The 21365-nt window shown below is 42.6% G+C and overlaps 1 protein-coding gene across 4 annotated transcripts in view; it reads left to right on the forward strand.

The window, feature by feature from the left end:
- Window positions 1-16613, forward strand: part of LOC112255015 (protein bicaudal C homolog 1-B) — a 76539-nt gene extending 59926 nt beyond the window's left edge. For 2 of the 4 annotated variants that reach the window (XM_024428058.2, XM_024428068.2), the window contains exons 9-21: window positions 231-362; window positions 2674-2857; window positions 3590-3751; window positions 4121-4308; window positions 4414-4555; window positions 5548-5719; window positions 6119-6290; window positions 6408-6447; window positions 7029-7183; window positions 7472-7634; window positions 8187-8350; window positions 10412-10526; window positions 12495-16613. In XM_024428058.2, the coding sequence (XP_024283826.1) occupies window positions 231-362; window positions 2674-2857; window positions 3590-3751; window positions 4121-4308; window positions 4414-4555; window positions 5548-5719; window positions 6119-6290; window positions 6408-6447; window positions 7029-7183; window positions 7472-7634; window positions 8187-8350; window positions 10412-10526; window positions 12495-12622 (1917 nt within the window). In that variant the 3' untranslated portion in view covers window positions 12623-16613. Of the gene's footprint in view, window positions 1-230; window positions 363-2673; window positions 2858-3589; window positions 3752-4120; window positions 4309-4413; window positions 4556-5547; window positions 5720-6118; window positions 6291-6407; window positions 6448-7028; window positions 7202-7471; window positions 7635-8186; window positions 8351-10411; window positions 10527-12494 lie in introns of all 4 variants that reach the window. The other 2 variants (XM_024428045.2, XM_024428053.2) reach the window with 1 other exon arrangement.
- Window positions 16614-21365: the final 4752 nt, after the last annotated feature.

The raw sequence follows: 21365 nt of genomic DNA on the forward strand, positions 1-21365 counted from the left end.
CCTGAGCTCTGACATCATATATAGCATGTTAATAACTGTACAGCCACTGCGTTCCAGTTTAGGTGCTTATCAGTGACCAAATCTGCTATTTTCAACCCCTATTCGGGTTGTGGGGATACTTTTAAATGTCATGTAATTTAAATGTCTGGTCAGGAAAAACTCTGCCCCATGGTGATAGTTCTTTAACAAGGGTCTGTTTCATAGGATGTGATGATGTGTGTTTTCCACAGGGCTGCCTGCCCCTGGTGCTGATGTTTGACATAAAAGAGGACATCGAGGTGGAGCCCCAGTGTATCACAGCTCTGATGGAACAGCTGGATGTCTTCATCAGCATCAAGCCCAAACCAAAGCAGCCAAGCAAGGTACCACACTAAACATGAACATCAAGTTAGGGCTGACCCCAATTAGGTTTTTTCTTAATTTATTTTACTATTTTCTACATTGTTGAATAATCAGAACTATGAAATAACACATATGGAATCATGTAGTAACCAAAAAGGTATTTAACAAATCAAAATATATTTGAGATTGTTCAAAGTAGCCACCCTTTGCCTTGATGACAGCTTTGCACACTCTTGGCATTCTCTCAACCAGCTTCATGTGGTAGTCACCTGAAATGCATTTAAGCTTCTCCTGGAAGGCTTTTCCAACAGTCTTGAAGGAGTTCCCACATATGCTGAGCACTTGTTGGCTGCTTTTCCTTCACTCTCCGGTCCAACTCATCCCAAACCATCTCAATTGGGTTGAGGTCGGGTGAATGTGGAGGCCAGGTCGTCTGATGCAGCACTCCATCACTCTCCTTCTTGGTCAAATAGCCCTTACACAGCCTGGAGGTGTGTTGTGTCTTTGTCATGTTGAAAAACAAATGATAGTCCCACTAAGCGCAAACAAGATGGGATGGCGTATCTGCATAATGCTGTGGTTTGATGAGATTTTGATTTTGTGGTAGCCGTACTGGTTAAGTGTGCCTTCAATTCTAAATAAATCACAGACAGTGTCACCAGCAAAGCACCTCCACACCATAACACCTCCTCCATGCTTCACGGTGGGAAATACACATGTTGAGATCATCCATTCACCTACTCTGCATCTCACAAAGACATGGCGGTTGGAACCAAAAATCTCAAATTTGGACTCATAAGACCAAAGGACAGATTTCCACCAATTTCCACTGCAATTTCTAAGGCTGGTAACTCCTTTGCAGCAGAGGAACTCTGGGTCTTCCTTTCCTGTGGCAGTCAGTTTCATCATAGCGCTTGATGGTTTTTGCGACTGCACTTGAAGAATCTTTCAAAGTTCTTGACCTTTTCCAGATTGACTGACCTTCATGTCTTAAAGTAATGATGGACTGGCATTTCTCTTTGCTTCTTTGAGCTGTTCTTGCCATAAAATGGACTTGGTCTTTTACCAAATAGGGCTTCTGTATACCCCCCCCAACAGTGGAGAGGTGACTCCAGGATGCTGGCCTTCTAGGCAGAGTTGCAAAGAAAAAGCCATATCTCAGATTGGCCAATAAAAAGAAAAGATTAAAATGTGCAAAAGAACACATACATTGATTGGACAGTGGAAATCTGTCTAGAAGGCCAGCATCCCGGAGTCACCTCTTAACTCTTGACGTTGCGACTGGTGTTTTGCGGGTACTATTTAATGAAGCTGCCAGTTGATGACTAGTGAGGCATCTGTTTCTCAAACTAGACACTCTAATGTACTTGTCCCCTTGCTCAGTTGTGCACCGGGGCCTCCCACTCCTCTTTCTATTCTGGTTAGAGCCAGTTTGCTCTGTTCTGTGAAGGGAGTACTACACAGCATTGTAAGAGATGGCAATAAAAGTTACTTTTTAGGTTTGTATCATTTAGATTTAAATAGAATTTTGATTAAGCACATAACAATGAATTTGAGAAATCGAAGACGTTATTATAAATTTAAATGAAACCGTTACACAAAAATTTTGATATTTCAACCATAACTGGCACGCAGATCGGTAGAAAATGTAAGATAAATTGGCATATACTGAACAAAAATATAAATGCAACATGCGGCAATTTCAACAATTTTACAGGTTACAGTTCACATTTACATTTCATATAAGGAAATCAGTCAATTGAAATTAATGAATTAGGCCCTAATCTATGGATTTCACATGACTGGGCTGGGGCGCAGCCATGGGTGGGCCTGGGAGGGTGTAGGCCCACCCACTGTGGGGAGCCAGTTCCAGCCAATCAGAATTCGTTTTTCCCCACAACAGGGCTTTAAAACAGAGAAATACTCCTCAGTTTCATCGGCTGTCCTAGTGGCTGGTCCCAGGTGATCCCTCAGGTTAAGAAAGCTGTATGTGGAGGTCCTGGGCTGGCGTGGTTGCACATGGTGTGCCGTTGTGAGGCCAGTTGGACGTACTGTCAAATTCTCGAAAACGACTTTGGAGGTGGCTTATGGTAGACATAGTGGTCAAATCCAGAGCTACTTTACTAGAGTAATGGTACAGCTAGGGCCCAAGATGTTTTCTGGTCAGGTCAAACGGTCAGGAAAATCTCCTGACCTTAACTGTAAAGCACTGCACATCATAATCCAAATCCAAACAATATATTAGGCACATCAACCTGTCATGTTGTTGTTTTCTCTGTTCCGCTTGTCTGTCTCCCCATCTCTCTCTTTCTCCCACTCTCCCTTCCTCAGTCTGTGATAGTAAAGAGTGTGGAGCGGAATGCAGTGAACATGTACGAGGCCCGGAAGTTTCTGTTGGGTCTGGAGAGCAACGGGGTGTCATCAGCCATGTCCCCCTCCACCAACGGCCCCACCCTCATCTGTCCTGTCGGCCTGGACATCCTGGCCTCTGCTGGCCTGGGGCTGAGCAGCCTGAGTAATGGAGTTCTCTTTGCATCCACCTCTTAAACCATTATGAGAATGCTCAAAGGAAATCTATTGTGTCTTTATACAAATGTCATCCCTAGGCTCTTTCCCACACGTTTATAGACCAGTGATTGGAGAAAGAGGCTTGTGTCATACTGTATGTAATCCAACTGTATTGTTATCTTGCGAAAATAAATAATAAGAAATACAATTGAAAATAACATGAGACAAACTCCTTTACAACGGAATAAATCTTGAGTTATGTATCATGGGATAAACTGTTAGGAGGTTTATGTCTGGAAAGTGACCACATTGACAGTCCCTTCCTGGGGTGTACAGTATGAACCCAAAGGCCCATGGGTAAGATATGGGCCTCCACATCTCAGCCTATAGTTAATTACTACATCCCTCTCCATCAGATTACAGCTCAGCCTGCCAAGGAAATCCGAGCCTTATTTCTGGAGTTAAATTATCTGTTTGTAAAACCCACAAACCTGTTTCAGTCTTCTTTGATACATTTGGTTGAAACATAGAGTAGCGGTTTAACATGGAGTTATTGACTGTTGAGTTATATTTTTCAAAGACCCAGTGTCTCTCTTTATTTTCTGACCACTGATATGAAAGGACTTGATGAGTGATGTGGTAGTGTGCAACAATATCAATCACTGGTGTGGGAAGAAAATATTTTTAAGAGTGATACTGTATTGAGATACAGCCTTATCTGTGTTTTCCTCTCCTCCAGGCTTCCTAGGTGCATCAGTGCCCCATTCTCTCAGTAGCTCCCCGGCTCCAAACTCTGTTCTCAACAGTCTGAACTCTTCCATGAGCCCTATGCAGAACCCCAGCCCCAGCACCCCATCTCCCTCCTCCTCACTGTGGCCCAGCTCTCTCACCAGCACCCAAGGTGAGTACTGACGGCTAGTGCACAAACTCTCTCTGTCTCACACTTTCAGGTTTCGTACCTTGTTCACAAATAGCTATAAGGGATTGATACCCAGCCTCTGGATTTCCCTCCTGGACTACCTGAAGGTACCACAGACTCTGGGCTCTTTAAAACGGCCCTAAATACCTTTGTCTTTAGGAAGGCTTTCTGTTAATAGCTGTGTCCTTTGTAGCATCAGCTGTGCTTTTTTTGTCAGTTGCCCTTTTGTCAGTTGTGTCCATTTAAAAAAAATAGTTATGCACTTTGAGATTGTTCTGTATAATGTAATAAATTATTATATGATGAAAATGTTATGCTAAAGGTGTAGTATTTTCTCCCTCGTGTATCCAGGCTTCTCGTCTCAGTTGATGATGCACCCTGTAGCCCAGGCCACTCTGAGCAGTATCCTGCTCTCTGGGGTCCAGGGGTACACCCAGAACACCCCCTCCCCTCCCCCCGGGCTTTCCCCAATCGACAAGCAGACCAACGGGGTCCCTGACTGCTCCAAAGGCCCCTGTACCATCAATGGACATGTCAAGGTGAATGACTTTCATAGATATATACTCACTAGCTGTTACATTGAATATATACCTTGCCTATAGTGAGTATAATATATAGAGCTACATTTGTGTTTGTATATGCAGCATCCTGGCTCAGTCTATGGCAGGATGTCCAGTGCGTCACTGGCAGACACAGTTCTGAACCCCAACCAGTGTGACTCGGTCCAGGAGGCCAGCGGACACAACCCATCAGAACCCCGCTCCAGCAAGTCCAACCAAGACCAAGGTACCACACACACACACACCGCACCTACAGACAACATAGACATGTATAGCTCTTGTAGATTTACTATAAAGAGGTTTATAGAACCCACAAGGAAACCTAGGTATTTGGCCTTGTAAACTGCTAAATTAATTTATACCACAATATATTTGTTTTATGCGGTCTAGTCCCCATTCTTAAACCACTTTTATTAGGTTGCAACAAGGTGACATTCAATGGCTGGTATTCCAGTGGTTGAGGTCCCGAGATTCCTGCATCTCTAACATGTGTGGTTTGAGTGTAGCCTTGCTCTCACACTCCTCACGTTCCCATGTTGTTGGAGCTGGAGCTCCGTGGTCTCCTCAGCCCCAGCTTGGCTGGTGACAGTAGTAACTGTTTCCTCTCCCTGACCACCTCCTGTGTTCTCCAACCTGTCCCAACTGGCTCTGCTCCCCGTTACCATCGAGCCCAGGGTGAATCAACTAAACATAATAGCTTGGAGATGTTAATTAAGGTGACTGACATCTTATTATTTTACGCTGTCAAGGCCTAGATACACACACACACACACACACACACACACACACACAGATCATGTTATGCAGGCTGGGTTACTGCCTGGAAGAAAAAAGCCCCTTCATTATTGACCGCTTCTGTTTTTTAATAACACAGGTGCCAACTGTGAGGTTTAGCAGCTACATTTAGTCATGCTCATGCCATCATGCAGAGTGACTTACAGGTGCAAAGAACGTACTGTAATATATGCATGACAGGCAATGGAAAGCTAAGCAATAATACACTCTAAAGAAGAGGTTTCTATGGAAGTACAAAAGCTTGGTTGTCAAACACAGGGATTCTATAAGAATCTAGCAATTCTTTGTATCTTATTTGTCACATGTAAAGGATATAATAGTATATTTAGCCTACTGATCGACATTATTAAATCATGAAGGAAGAAATATAATATCCCACGTTACCGTTTCTTCACAAATGCTTTTTTACGTTCTCTCCACCAGGCTCTGACACCTTTGTGGAAGTGGGCATGCCCAGAAGCCCATCTCACTCAGCAAATGGAAACGAGCTGAAGCAGATGCTGGCTTCCTGTAAGACGTCAGGGAAACGGCAGGCGGTGGAGCTCCTCCAGGGGACCAAGAACTCCCATCTCCAGTATGTCTGTCCAGAGCTACAGTAAGACACTACCTACATCTCAGATGTCCTCACTCTTCCATTCCCATGCCTAAAGGATATGAACATAGGACTAGAACTCATTCTAGTTCAGTTGGTATGACTCCCATGCATTCATAGAATAGAAAATAATAGCACTTTGTGACAACTGCTGTTGTAAAAGGACTTAAGTTTTCCAGGAGGAACGTCAGTGGGGAAAAGGGCTTGAGGTGGGTGCTATTTGGAGACAAAGCAGGGGACTGCACTGTTGTACTGCATTCTGTCATGCTTTATCTTAATATACCATTACCCTGTTGAGCTGTGCTGTATGTCTTTTCTGTGCTATAGGCTACTCTATTGTGATGGCGTTTGTAACTTGTCCTTTTAATATAGTTGTTCCTCTCTTTTGTGCCCCACCCACAGCTCAGACTGCTTACTGTCAGACCCAGAGTCGAGTGCTTCAGACAGCCCAGTGACAGATAAGAGGGCACCGGGCAGTGAGCGGGCAGCAGAGAGGGCAGCACAGCAGAACGAGAGGGACAGGATCCGCTTGGCACCACATTCTTCCTTTGCCAACATGCAGGGCCAACTAGAGGTATTCCAACTCCACTTCTCTCTCTCACATACTCGCACTCACGTATCAATAAATGACTAATGGGAACTTGACAAGTATTAAAACTGACATTGACCTTCCTCTCCATTTCTATTTCAGGCGCTTGAATATGAACAGAAAAAGCTGTTAGCAACCAAGGGTAAGTGTCAATCTTTCAGGCGATTCCTGTCTAGTCTCAAGGGATTCTGTATTCCTGACAAGTGGCGCAGCGGTCTAAGGCACTAGAGGCGTCACTACAGATCCGGGTTCGATCCCAGGCTGCGTCGCAGCCGGGCATGACCGGGAGACCCATGAGGGAGCACACAATTGGCCCAGTGTCGTCCATGTTAGGGGAGGGTGGGCCGGGCCGGGATGTCCTTGTCCCTTTGCGCTCTAGTGACTCCTGTGGCGGGCCGGGCATAGTGCATGCTGACACAGTCGCCAGGTGTATGGCGTTTCCTTCGACACATTGGTGCGGCTGGCTTCCGGGCTAAGCGAGCATTGTGTCAAGAAGCAGTGCGGCTTGGCAGGGTTGTGTTTCAGAGGACACACGTCTCTCGACCTTCTCCTCTCCCTAGTCCATACGGGAGTTGCAGCGATGGGACAAGACTGTAACTACCAATTTGGATATCACGAAATTGGGGAGGAAGAGGGATAAATAAATAAAGGGATACTGAGTCTGTTTTTTCTGACCTTTCGCACTAATTGGTAACAGAGGTGTTTATCTGTGTCTGTGTCCAGCCATGTTGAAGAAGCCTGTTGTGACTGAGGTGCGGACCCCCACTAACACGTGGAGTGGCCTGGGTTTCTCCAAGTCTATGCCAGCAGAGACCATCAAGGAGCTGCGCAGGGCCAACCACGTGCCCTACAAACCCACCATGAGTACCACCTACGAGGTAAACTCCGACTATGAGGTAAACACCAATGGACCAGGTTTTTTTCTGCTGTTGAAGAGAACGTGTTCATAGTAACATTCCTGATATGAAGCTTATGCAAAGACTGTAATATGAAGCATCATCATGGATTGCATTAAAAATTAAAGCCAACATGTAAATATGTAAAGCAAAAAGTAAATTATTGAAAACTAAACTAAATTGATACTCTGATTCACAGAACTAAACCAAATAATGAGAAGTTAAAACTACAGCCCAGTATGATCTGATGTCCCCTTTCTGTGCCCCCAGGGCTCCCCTCTGTCTCTTTCCCGCTCCGGCAGCAGAGAGGGGGTGGGCAACGGCAGTGACTCTGACAACTGGAGAGACAGGAATGGGGGTGGGAACTGTCTTCCCAGCCATGCCGAATTCCCCGTGTCTGTCTGCAGTCCTAAGAGGAAGCAGAACAAATCCGGTGAGCTACTCGGCAGATACCCATCTGAACTTTGAATGAAAGGCAAGAAGGCTAGATCATCACACTCCCAAGTAATTAAAGTAAACTCTCTTAAAAGTTTTGATGATGCATAATTCAAAACATCTAACCTTGAACAGCAGATGCTGTGTAAAGATTGTCTCATTAATTAAAACGTTAGGGTGTGTGGGAGTAGATGGGTTCATTCCTCCAACACACCTGCACTAGAGACCAGATACTCCGTTCATATCCGACTCCTGTTTTTGCCCTTGTCTCCAATTATTTATCAAAGCCTATCACTACCGGTAATGCTGTAGAGAAGCACATTTTATCCACAGTATGTTGGCTTATATTGCACACATTAAAAACAATCAAAAATCATTCTCTTGCTCTAATTGGATACAAATATTTAGTCACAATGTTTTGGCAGCGAGATATGTCAGGGTTTATTTTACGTTGCATACATTCTTTTTTACAATGATAACTTTCTATGAAAGTCTTTAATGACGACTGTCTGACTTGTCTTGTCTTCCCGTGACACATTGTGATTGACAGCTGCAGAGCACTATCTGAGCAGCAGTAACTACATGGACTGTATCTCCTCGATCACCGGGAGCAACGGGTGCAGTCTCCAGTCCTCTCTGAAAGGGTCGGACCTCCCGGAGCTGTTCAGCAAGCTGGGCCTGGGGAAATACACAGACGTGTTCCAACAGCAGGAGGTACTGGTCTATAGCTGTCGTAGCATGGGATAGCCACATTAATATGGGAGCAGACACCTCCATCCATCCCTGCTTGGCTGACTATATCAGAGAGAGGCTAGAATTTACGGATGGATAGATCAGTGCTTAGGCTAAGATTTTCACGCTGATATTAAACTTTTCCGGTAGAAATTGTCAATAAATAAATGGATTTAAACATTTTGCTGGGAGCTTTGAGTTCCATTTTAGCTGCCCATCGCTTGACCTAGACCTAGCTTTTTTTGCAACATATTTTGGAGTGGTCCTCATGGTCCAGTGGCTAGACTATTTATATCCAACTACTTTTATTGAAATCAGAGCGAGCACACATATTGCAAATACTTAATAATGGATAGGCTTCAGGGGTCTCATTTATAACCATTGTAAATTTCACACCTACAAAAATATTGAAATATATCAACTTGGTGCACGCCATTCATATGCATGTTTCCTGTTATAAATCAGACCTGTCGTAAAACTGTGTGATTGTGAACGAGCATTAAAACTCTTCCTGGAAAATGCTCGCCATTCACCTTTTAAGGTGACAATAACCACGTTTCCATCCAACCATTTCATGCAGATGAATTAACTGACGCATGAAAAAACGTCACGACCGAGCTGATGGAAACATGAAATGCTGGTATAATTTTATAAATGCCGACAGACAATTTGTTCGTTAGGCATGGTGGGATTTTTTTGTATCTGTAAAATGTAATTATGCGAGAAATGGCAGAGGTAACTCCTTTATGCGCAAATATTAATAGAATAACCAATGTAAACTTGGAGTCACGTGATATGTTGTGTGGTCCTCCCACTACAACTCGGGAAAGCAGGTCGTTTATTAGGCCACCGATGAAATAAATGATGATGAACTTCACATGGTGGTGAAAGTGCAAGGTGATGAGCTTGATGCTCCTTTCCAATAAATAATGAGGGTCTTGTTCTGGTGACATGATGATCGATGCTTGGCTGCTGTTTGACAAATAGAAATGATATTGTTTTTATCCATAATAATCTCAAAATGTAGGTTATCTTTAGCAGTAATTTATGTTGTATCTGGTAAAGGACTTTGTCAGTTTCTGAAAGAGAAAACAATGGCACTGCGCCCGGCCCGCCACAGGAGTCGCTGGTGCGCAATGAGACAAGGACATCCCTACCGACCAAGCCCTCCCTAACCCGGACGACGCTAGGCCAATTGTGCGTCGCCCCATGGACCTCGCGGCCGGTTACGACAGAGCCTAGGCGCGAACCCAGAGTCTCTGATGGCACAGCTGGCGCTGCGCGGCCCTTAACCACTGCGCCACCCGGGAGGCCGAATTCAACAATGTTTTGCATCAACGTTTCCCCCAACCTAAATATGATGGAATGCCAGCGATTTCTTAAAGGGGGAAAAAAAAAAGATTACACGAATGTCCCCAAATGCAATTACAGTACAGTAACAGTAGCATAAATAGGCCTACTTCAATGTAAAATATCAACTGTTCACCTTTTAAATTCGACTGCACATTATAAACTGTGCTACCTATGGGATTGCAAGACTTGAAATGCATATAGCCTATCTATTTACTTGGCTGCTAGGTCCTATGAAAAGTTGAGGAATTAATTCTGCAATGGTTATGAAAAGAAAATAGTTATTTTAGATCCTAAAAACAAAACACGTCAATTTTCGCTCTTCTCATTAATGGCAAATGGCTGCATTCTTGTTAATGTTTTCCTGTTTTTCATTTTTTTAATGAATAAGCTTGTCATATCACCCCAGCTTGCAATACAATATTTAAACTACTAACAGATGTGTGTACACATGGTCTAAAGTTTGCAGGGAGGTGAAAACTCTCACATTAAGTTACATTTTTATAAATGACAACTTTTGTGTGTACTGGCGCACAAACATTTTGGGCTATATTCTGTACGTATGCACAGTTTATAAATGAGGCCCCAGGTATTTTATGTTGCAAAGGGGGATTTTATTTTGTAATCCCAAAAATGGTATTGTGTGCAGTGACATAATAAACATATTGACTGTACACATGCACTCTTTTTCAGATCGATCTCCAGACCTTCCTCACTCTTACAGACCAGGACCTGAAAGAGCTGGGCATCACCACATTTGGAGCACGCAGGAAAATGCTGCTTGCCATCTCTGGTGTGAATGACTACGGTAATGTCCAAACATTGTGTGTTTGTGTGAACCCAGTTCCAATGACATGTGGGAGATCAGGCTGATCCTGCTGGGCTGTATGTGCTGATAATAGCTCCTGTCAGAAGTCTGTCAGAAGTGTTGAGGGGTGTGTTGGGCGTCCCAGAACCTCTCCTGATGGAGACGGTGTGAAATGGACTTCAATGCTTTTCATTAAATCTCTCATTTCTGGCTCTGCCACATGCCTGAGTATAGCCACGTACTTCCACTGACCCATAGCTGAACATTAATTATAATCTTCACTGCCATCCATTGGTTTCAGTAGGCCGTGGTGCAAGTCATGTCCCTCTTTTTGGCTGACAGAGAGGAGCTCGGATCCTCATACGGTTCCAAGGCAATGAATGCCCGACATGTTTGTGGTTCCATGAACAAATCCTTGTTTATAAATGCATGACTACAGGAGTAAAACCTTTTGTCTGCCAGGAGTGAACAGGATTCAGAAGGGTGGCATTTTGATTGAATATATACTGAGTGTACTAAACATTAGGATCACTTGCTCTTTCCATGACATACAGTGGCTTGCGAAAGTATTAACCCCCTTGAAATGTGTCCTATTTTGTTGCCTTACAACCTGGAATTAAATTGGGGGGGGGGAAATCATTTGATTTACACAACATGCCTACCACTTTGAAGATGCAAAATATTTTTTATTGTGAAACGAACAAGAAATAAGACAAAAAAACTTGAGCGTGCATAACTACTCACACCCCAAAGTCAGGACTTTGTAGAGCCACCTTTTGTTGCAATTACAGTATGTGTGACATTCAGAGGGTGACTGGGCAAAACAAAATATTGTAGGACCTTTGAACAGGGAATGGTAGTAGGTGCCAGGTGCACCGGTTTGTGTCATGAACTGCAACGCTGTATGGGTTTTTCACGCTCAACAGTTTCCTGTGTGTATCAAGAATGGTCCACCACCCAAAGGACATCCAGCCAACTTGACATAACTGTGGGAAGCATTGGAGTCAACATGGACCCGCATCCCGGTGGAACGCTTTCGACACCTTGTAGAGTCCATGCCCTGACGAATTGAGACTGTTCCGAGAGCAAAAGGGTCAGCAACTCAATATTAGGAAGTGTTCTTAATGTTTTGTACACTGTGTATATGTATTCCTTTAGTTTCTGGGATGTTACATTTATAACATGTTTTGTCCTTCATCTCATGTATTATGATTTCATGTGTTTGTAGTATTGTTAGAGTAAAGGGATTATATCTAGAAGGGATCATATCTAAGTCAGTTTTCTGTTATTGGTGCAGTAGGGGGTCACATTGAGGTTGGGAGAGGGAGGTATTCGTGTTCTGTTGTGAGGAGAAGGGCTCTAGGCGTGAGTTAGTTCCACTGATGCGCTCTGTTGCAAAGCTCAGATCAGCTCTAATCTCTGTTGAAGGACTCTAAGGGCACCAAAACCGGAATACACTCCCTTTCCCCCTTCTTTCTTTCCTAAAGGCAACCCCAACTCATTAAGTTCCACTTCCTGTATTTCTGCCAGTAAAAAGAGCAATTTTGAAGCTACCAGTCTCAATTATCATATGTCAGGTTTTTGCTGACAGATGGTGATGATTCAGCCATAAAATGAATCATTCAAAGGATGCTGAACTGTTTTATTGACGCATTTTGAAAGAATTGTGTCCAATATAGTTTGGTGATCTGCCCGGCAAACTCATGGGCCACAAAGAGGGGTCTTGTTGATGTGAGCTTTTCTCATTTTTCATTGGCTATTTGAACCACATTTTCCTGTCACTGTTGATTTTAACTCTTGACTGCATCGGAAGACCAATAAAATGGAATTTCCCTTCATATGGATTACAGTTTGAATTGACTTGTCGGACTTGTATTTCTTAATGGAAAAACATAGTATGTTATTTAACATTTATATCTGTAAGAATTGCAATTGATATGCAATATTGTGTACTTTTGTCTTTTCCAGAACTGAACAAGAACCGAAGAAAGCTCTTTGAGGCTCCTATCAGATCCTCCTTCCTGGAAGGGGGAGCCAGCGGTCGTCTGTCTCGTCAGTTCCACGCTGACATGGCTAGTGTCAGTGGTCGGTGGTAGAGCTCCACTCCGCCAGGACTTAACACGACAGAGAACCAGCCTTCAGTGCCTCTCTTTGGGCTTCTGTAGGCCAGTCTCCAGCCTAGCTGGTTCTCAGTTGTCCACCCTCCAGCTTATGCTGAACAATAACTATTCAACTCTTTTTTTTCTTTTTTTTTCTTTTCTTTTTTTAAAGGCCATAACAAGAAGCCATAGTTTAACCAGAAGTGCCAAAAAAAGAGAAGAGCCATCTGTGGTATAGAAAGTCCAGTGTTCACTCCACATAGTGGTTAGATGTTTCTGTGGAGTATCTATGCATGAAGGGTATTTTACTAATTATGAAGGACAGGTACTGCCCAGTAGTTGTCAATTTTTGTTAAAGGGAACAGGCCAAATGATTAGTACAAAATAATTACATTGATACTGCATTCGTAGTACGCTGTTTTATCAATGACATGCACTTTAACAATTTTGCCTGTGAAAGCCTGATTCCTCATATTGGAATACCTATGCATTTTGTATTAACTCAAAGCACAGATGTATTTGTACCAAGCCAAATGTAAGCACTTAGTGAGATGGGGAAATGAAGTCAATAAAGTGACATCAACAACTAAACGCAGAACCTAGTGGATTGACCTTGGACCCCTCAGTGTTTTGATTGATTGACATTCCACGAAGGTCAGTGTTGTATCCACCAGCAGCTGCTGTAGTTGGGCTGCAGTCTGTATGTCATATGTATTTAGAAAAGTATTATTTTGTATTCACATTATTATTTTTTATCTTTCTGAGGTAATAATCAGTTTCATGTATTTTTTTAATGTTTTCATTACTTTATACATTCACAAATGAGTTCCTGTGGTTTCTAATTAGTTCATTATTAGTCTCTTTTGATAAATACCTTTACCCCATAATCTTTGGTGCTGTCAGGCTGTGTCATGAGACTGCAGCAGAAAAAGAGAGCAGTCTGTCAAAACAGCAGGCCCCTCTCTTTGATTCTGTTTGTTGGCCTCCTGTGGTTTTCTTAGTCATTGTCATTATGTCTCCTGTAGTCATGTCAATGGTCTTTGTCAGTTAGTCTTTCTGTGGTCTATATTCTGTGTTGAAACCTACTATGTGTTCCTCTATCTATTCAGGCGACATGCCATTATTCCCAGACTGTGTGCTTTTATCTTTCCTTACACTTTATCCGCTTTTAGAGCTGCGGACAGAGAAGCAACCAACTACAGTGTCGAATGCCTCCACACTACTACAGTGTTGAATGCCTCCACACTACTACAGTGTTGAATGCCTCCACACTACTATAGTGTCGAATGCCTCCACACTACTATAGTGTTGAATGCCACCACACTACTACAGTGTCGAATGCCTCCACACTACTATAGTGTCGAATGCCTCCACACTACTACAGTGTCGAATGCCTCCACACTACTACGGTGTCGAATGCCTCCACACTACTACAGTGTTGAATGCCTCCACACTACTACAGTGTTGAATGCCTCCACACTACTACAGTGTTGAATGCCTCCACACTACTATAGTGTCGAATGCCTCCACACTACTACGGTGTCGAATGCCTCCACACTTCTACAGTGATGAATGCCTCCACACTACTACAGTGTCGAATGCCTCCACACTACTACGGTGTCGAATGCCTCCACACTACTATAGTGTCGAATGTCTCCACACTACTACAGTGTCGAATGCCTCCACACTACTACGGTGTCAAATGCCTCCACACTACTATAGTGTCGAATGCCTCCACACTACTACAGTGTTGAATGCCTCCACACTACTACAGTGTCGAATGCCTCCACACTACTACGGTGTCGAATGCCTCCACACTACTATGGTGTCGAATGCCTCCACACTACTACGGTGTCGAATGCCTCCACACTACTACAGTGTTGAATGCCTCCACACTACTATAGTGTCGAATGCCTCCACACTACTACGGTGTCGAATGCCTCCACACTACTACAGTGTTGAATGCCTCCACACTACTATAGTGTCGAATGCCTCCACACTACTACAGTGTCGAATGCCTCCACACTACTATAGTGTCGAATGCCTCCACACTACTATAGTGTCGAATGCCTCCACACTACTACAGTGTTGAATGCCTCCACACTACTACAGTGTCGAATGCCTCCACACTACTACGGTGTCGAATGCCTCCACACTACTACAGTGTCGAATGCCTCCACACTACTACAGTGTCGAATGCCTCCACACTACTACAGTGTCGAATGCCTCCACACTACTACAGTGTCGAATGCCTCCACACTACTACAGTGTCGAATGCCTCCACACTACTACAGTGTCGAATGCCTCCACACTACTACAGTGTCGAATGCCTCCTTTACTTCTCTCTCTAAGCTGCTCAGCAGGGAATTGTTTCTATTAGAATATAGCTATTTGGACTGACACTACCTCTCACCTAGGAGGGAACTCACACCATAGGTGTAAACTCAACTCTATTTCATATGACAGCCCCTAGCCTAGACACATTTCTACATTTACCAAGATTGTGTCCTCAACATGTATTCTAGCTTAAATTAAGAATAGTGGAAAAATACAATTTTCAGGATCAGTTGTGCAATCAGATATCTGGGATTCTTGTAAAGCTATATTTGATGAAGTAACAGGATTACGTGTGCAGTGGTGCTGCTTATCATCAAAGGACGAAGTCACTCTGATCTCTGTATTATGTTCATGTAAAACAGTATTCTCATACCCTTTTGTTAACGCTGTCTGACTCTGGAAGGTTTTTGCTGTAACTGTTTTAGATTGAACCCCCATATTAAGCCTGGAAGTTGATAGTCTTTGTGCATTCTATCATATAAGACTGTTAGTTTGAAGTACTCTTCATTTGCAGAATGTTTGTTGGTAGATGGTACGGTATTTGACGGACAGTGCAGTGAACTCTATGTAGAGCCCAAAGTGAAAAACTAAATCTTGAAGCTAAATGACAGTAGGTACAGAATGCTGAAGCAGATGTAGAGAGAACATTTCAAAGCAACTTACATGCCAAAGCTTTGTTTCCACACAACAGCAACATCACTGACAGCAGACGTCTTAGCATCAACCATTCTGTAATCACGCACAGAGAGAAGTCACTTGTTTCTCATGTTGCATGCTTTTTCTCATGAAGATCTGTTGTATCCTGTGTTTACGCCATACCACTTCTTCTAACTGATTTGTGCCAATGTCACTATCGTATCAATAAGATATCCTGACTTTGTTGTCATTTTTGACCAATAGTGTCATTTTCTTTGAAATCTTGAAAAGACAGGATATTAAAAGGGATTTGTTCCACCAAAAATATGGGTCTGTGTTCAACCCTTTATCACGGTACTATTTTGAAGCTGTTCAGCATTGATTATGTCAGTGCAGTTATGTTGAGCCATGGTAGCTACCCTGCAAACCAGACAATGTTTTTGTTCTTCTTTTGCTTCTGTAAAGTTAAGCCTGCAGTCATTTGTGTGCTTGGAGGGTAATAGAGATGTCTGTCAAGTGAATGTTGTTAGTGAGAATTATTGCTTTTTTAATGAGTCATTTGCAATCAAAGTTTACCACCAGCCTCCTGTCCCTACACTTATTATGTCTTAAATGTTTGTGTTTAGTTCCTGTTATTCCCAAAGGGATACATTTGAAGGGTCTACTTTATACAGAGTTGGATGAAATGGTACAACATTTATAATGAATGTAAACCACTAAGGAATTTATGTATGTTTTGCATCTCTTTTGTATCCTGTGCAGCCATGCTTGTTAGCAATTTATCTCCAGTTTTGTGTGAGAGAATGGTACTGTTCCAAAAAAGGTTCTACAGAAGAATTGAGGAACTTTGCCTAAAGCTCTTGTTGATATGATTGTTGAGAAGGACATTGTTTTAGATATGTTGTTATATCTGTAAATATAGTACAGATGTGTTTTGGAGGAGTTATCAAATAAGCAAAAAAGTTTGTTCAAAACATTGAAGTGTTATTACAAAGGTAATAAATGTATACAGTAAGATGTTTCCTTTAGTTTTTGTTCACAGCACATACATTTGACTATTACAGTGAGGAAGAATATTCAGTGCAAAAGTGTGAAGCATGACATTGATAGAACACTCTGGTAACCATAGCTGAGGTAAGCCTGTGTGTGAGACCCACAAGCTCCGATAATCAGTTCTTGATGTCCGATTGGTGTCAGAGCTTTCCACTAATCCCCAGAGGCAGGATCTACTTGATCTAATCACAGAGAATTGACCCACTCCATAGAGGTACCACACCAACCCATACCATCCACTCCATAGAGGAACCACACTAACCCATACCATCCACTCCTAAGAGGAACCACACTAACCCATACCATCCATTCCATAGAGGAACCACACTAACCCATACCATCCACTCCATAGAGGAACCACACTAACCCATACCATCCACTCCTAAGAGGAACCACACTAACCCATACCATCCACTCCATAGAGGAACCACACTACCCATACCATCCACTCCTGAGAGGAACCACACTAACCCATACCATCCACTCCATAGAGGAACCACACTAACCCATACCATCCACCCCATAGAGGAACCACACTAACCTATAGCATCCACTCCTGAGAGGAACCACACTAACCCATACCATCCACTCCATAGAGGAATCACACTAAACCATACCATCCACTCCATAGAGGAACCACACTAACCCATACCATCCACTCCTGAGAGAAACCACACTAACCCATACCATCCACTCCATAGAGGAACCACACTAACCCATACCATCCACTCCATAGAGGAATCACACTAAACCATACCATCCACTCCATAGAGGAACCACACTAACCCATACCATCCACTCCTGAGAGAAACCACACTGACCCATACCATCCACTCCATAGAGGAACCACACTAACCCATACCATCCACTCCATAGAGGAACCACACTAACCCATACCATCCACTCCATAGAGGAACCACACTAACCCATACCATCCACTCCATAGAGGAACCACACTAACCCATACCATCCACCCCATAGAGGAACCACACTAACACTAACGCATACCAACCATCCTGCGTGCATTGACACCGTACTGAACAGGGATGCTGTACTGTTATCTTTCCACTGTATCTGTCCCTCCTCTCTATTTCCCTCTCTTTCCTCAGATGACCTGTAGAGAGGAGGGAGTGAGAGAGGCACCAGCTGGCAGATGTAATCCAGTCCTGTGTAATAGTGACACAAGGGTCAGCGGTGCACTGAGGGTAGCAACATGTTCTGCTGAATGCATCATCCTTCCACTCAGGTCACAGCTATACCCTTTCCCTTTTTCACTTTGACAATCTTTTGTATTTCTCTCTCTGGCGTAAAATGGCATCCATGGCATTACCCAGGTGGGTGCTACACATTGGTGGTGGATGTGGGCAGTTTCTGCTGCATGCGATGTAAAGCCCTATCAGCACCTGGTGGAAAAAACACTATGTAAATCCAATCCATGACTGACTGAATGGTTGTGTTTATCTCCTCCAGGGGGTACTACAGTAACAAAAACACTCCACTTGGCCTTAATATCAGAACATGCTCTTTAAATTATTTATTAGGCTTTTACAGAAATGAAGAGGAAATAATTGTTAATCGTTTTACTGGTGTTAACATTTCGAATTATTGTATGTAGGACTATGTTTCATGTAGGCCTATTTATGGTACGTCTTATTTAGCTTACAGAATGATTTAATTATGCTCATTTTATATGAGGTTGTAAAATTTGAGGCCCATTGCCGCCCTCTTTCCCACAGCAGATTAATGGTCTCTGTGTAGAAATCTTTCATCCATTGCAAATGGATCTTCTCCTTTCACCCTAGAAACAGGTGACTTCATTTAACTGTTTTCTAAAGCATCGTGTGTAGACTATAATTCCCCTTATTATCTCACAGAGCATCATTATCTGAATAGGAGCCATGCTGGGGAGAGAAAGCTGAATGTGTTTATGTTACACAACATAACACTGCATTTATGTGAATCTATAGTTCATGTCCAATGGACGTGGTGGGAAGAAGAAATACCTATTGGAATTGTTACTCTATTTGAAATAAGTTAGTTCAATAACAACAGAGAAATATTTCATCTGTCCTGTAAACAGTGCTGCCCTTTTGACATCAACGAAGACGGTGTGATATCTAAAAAATATGAGTTAAAAATATGGCATTCAAAAATATTTTCTCCTCCCCTGCAAATGTCACTGAGGATAGTTCCGGACAGGGAAGGCTTTCCAGACAGTGTCATCACCTGACCTCTTGTCACCTTAGTAGCTTCGCTGTTTTAATGTATGACTTTTGTAGAAATACTCTGTACTTTCTATTCAACTTCTTGACTTGCCTAGTTACCTGAAGGTTAAATAAAATAACAAATAAAAATAATGCATTGATTGAAAATCAAATGGATTTGACTCTGACCCTGGTCTCCACAGTATATTGCTTTTGAGAGGTTTCATTTTTAGAACACTTATACCTGTTTTTTTGGGCAGCTGCCACATGAATGAAATGTACAGTTGAAGTCAGAAATGTACATACACCTTAGCCTAGTACATTTAAACTCAGTTTTTCACAATTCCTGACATTTAATCCTAGTAAACATTCCCTGTCTTAGGTCAGTTGGGATCACCACTTTATTTTAAGAATGTGAAATGTCCTAATAATAATAGTAGAGAGTGATTTATTTCAGCTTTTATTTCTTTCATCACATTCCCACTGGGTCAGAAGTTTACATACACTCAATTAGTATTTGGTAGCATTACCTTTAAATTGTTTAACTTGGGTCAAATGTTTTGGGTAGCCTTCCACAAGCTTCCACAATAAGTTGGGTGAATTTAGGCCCATTCCTCCTGACAGAGCTGGTGTAACTGAGTCAGGTTTATAGGCCTCCTTGCTGGCACACGCTTTTTCAGTTCTGCCCACAAATGTTCTATAGGATTGAGGTCAGGGCTTTGTGATGGCCACTCCAATACCTTGACATTGTTGTCCTTAAGACATTTTGCCACGACTTTGGAAGTATGCTTGAGGTCATTGTCCATTTGGAAGACCCATTTGCGACCAAGCTTTAACTTCCTGACTGATGTCTTGAGATGTTGCTTCAATATATCCACATAATTCCATTCCTCATGAAGCCATCTATTTTGTGAAGTGCACCAGTCCCTCCTGCAGCAAAGCACCCTCACAACATGATGCTGCCACCCCCGTGCTTCACGGTTGGGATGGTGTTCATCGGCTTACTAGCCTCCCCCTTTTTCCTCCAAACATTTGGTCAAAGAGTTCTATTTTTGTTTCATCAGACCAGAGGACATTTCTCCAAAAAGTAGTCTGGCTTTTTTATGGCAGTTTTAGAGCAGTGGCTTCTTCCATGCTGAGCGGCCTTTCAGGTTATGTCAATATAGGACTTGTTTTACTGTGGATATAGTTACTTTTGTACCTGTTTCCTCCAGCATCTTCACAAGGTCCTTTGCTGTTGTTCTGGGATTGATTTGCACTTTTCGCACCAAAGTACATTCATCTCTAGGAGACAGAACGCGTCTCCTTCCTGAGCGGTATGACGGCTGCGTGGTCCCATGGTGTTTATACTTGCGTATTATTGTTTGTACAGATGAACGTGGTACCTTCAGGCGTTTGGAAATTGCGCCCAAGGATGAAGCAGACTTGTGCAGGTCTACAATATTTTTTCTTGGCTTGGTCTTGGCTGATTTTTTTTATTTTCCCATGATGTCAAACAAAGAGGCACTGAATTTGAAGGTAGGCCTTGAAATACATCCACAGGTACACCTCCAATTGACTCAAATTATGTCAATTAGCCTATCAACAGATTTTAAAGCCATGACATCATTTTCTGGGATTTTCCAATCTGTTTAAAGGCACAGTCAACTCAGTGTATGTACACTTCTGACCCACTGGAATTGTGATTAAGTGAAATAATCTGTCTGTAAATAATTGTTGGAAAAATGACTTGTGTCATGCACAAAGTAGATGTCCTAACCGACTTGCCAAAACTATAGTTTGTTAACAAGAAATTTGTTGAGTGGTTAAAAAACGAGTTTTAATGACTCCAACCTAAGTATATGTAAACTTCCGACTTCAACTGTATATCTAAAATTAAATCATAGAGTATAATGTAATGGAACAGCAGAAGTTCTTTATTTGTGTGAAAATGTATATTTTAAGTGCTGTTCCAAAGCGAGAGGCTGCTACTGCTAGTACTACAATAGCGTCACAGAATGAACCATGGAGACTAAAGGGTATTTAATTGCAAACTAACCATGCGTTCAATGACCCCCCTCCAGCAGTGAACCCACAACAGACCAGTACCCTGACAGGCAAACATCGTTACATCATTTAAAAAAATTTTTTTTTACATAATTCCCAAAATTCTTAGAGCAGATAATCAGATTTGGCCATGATAGTGTTTAGTCAGAACATTACAAACGCACTTGGCTTCACAGAGGTCTGAACACTGTGAATTCACTGTATGTTACGCAACTGTGCTTTCTTTGATTCTATCCTCATCAGCTCTGGCTCACAAAGTCAAACTGTCAGTGTCTAAGGTCACAGTTATTTAGTCTACATTTAGTTTAGTTTAATCAAGACCGTCCTTGTGATTTAGAGTCATGTTTGGGCCTAAGTGAATCGGAAATACTTTCATTTCAGTTTACTCCCACATGACATCCTGCAAGTAATCATTTCATTGCGCTGTGTACCCAATGTACAGGTAACTGCAAAAGTGTCTTAAT

The sequence above is a fragment of the Oncorhynchus tshawytscha genome, linkage group LG01, assembly GCF_018296145.1.
Source record: "Oncorhynchus tshawytscha isolate Ot180627B linkage group LG01, Otsh_v2.0, whole genome shotgun sequence".
Taxonomy (NCBI): Eukaryota; Metazoa; Chordata; class Actinopteri; order Salmoniformes; family Salmonidae; genus Oncorhynchus; species Oncorhynchus tshawytscha.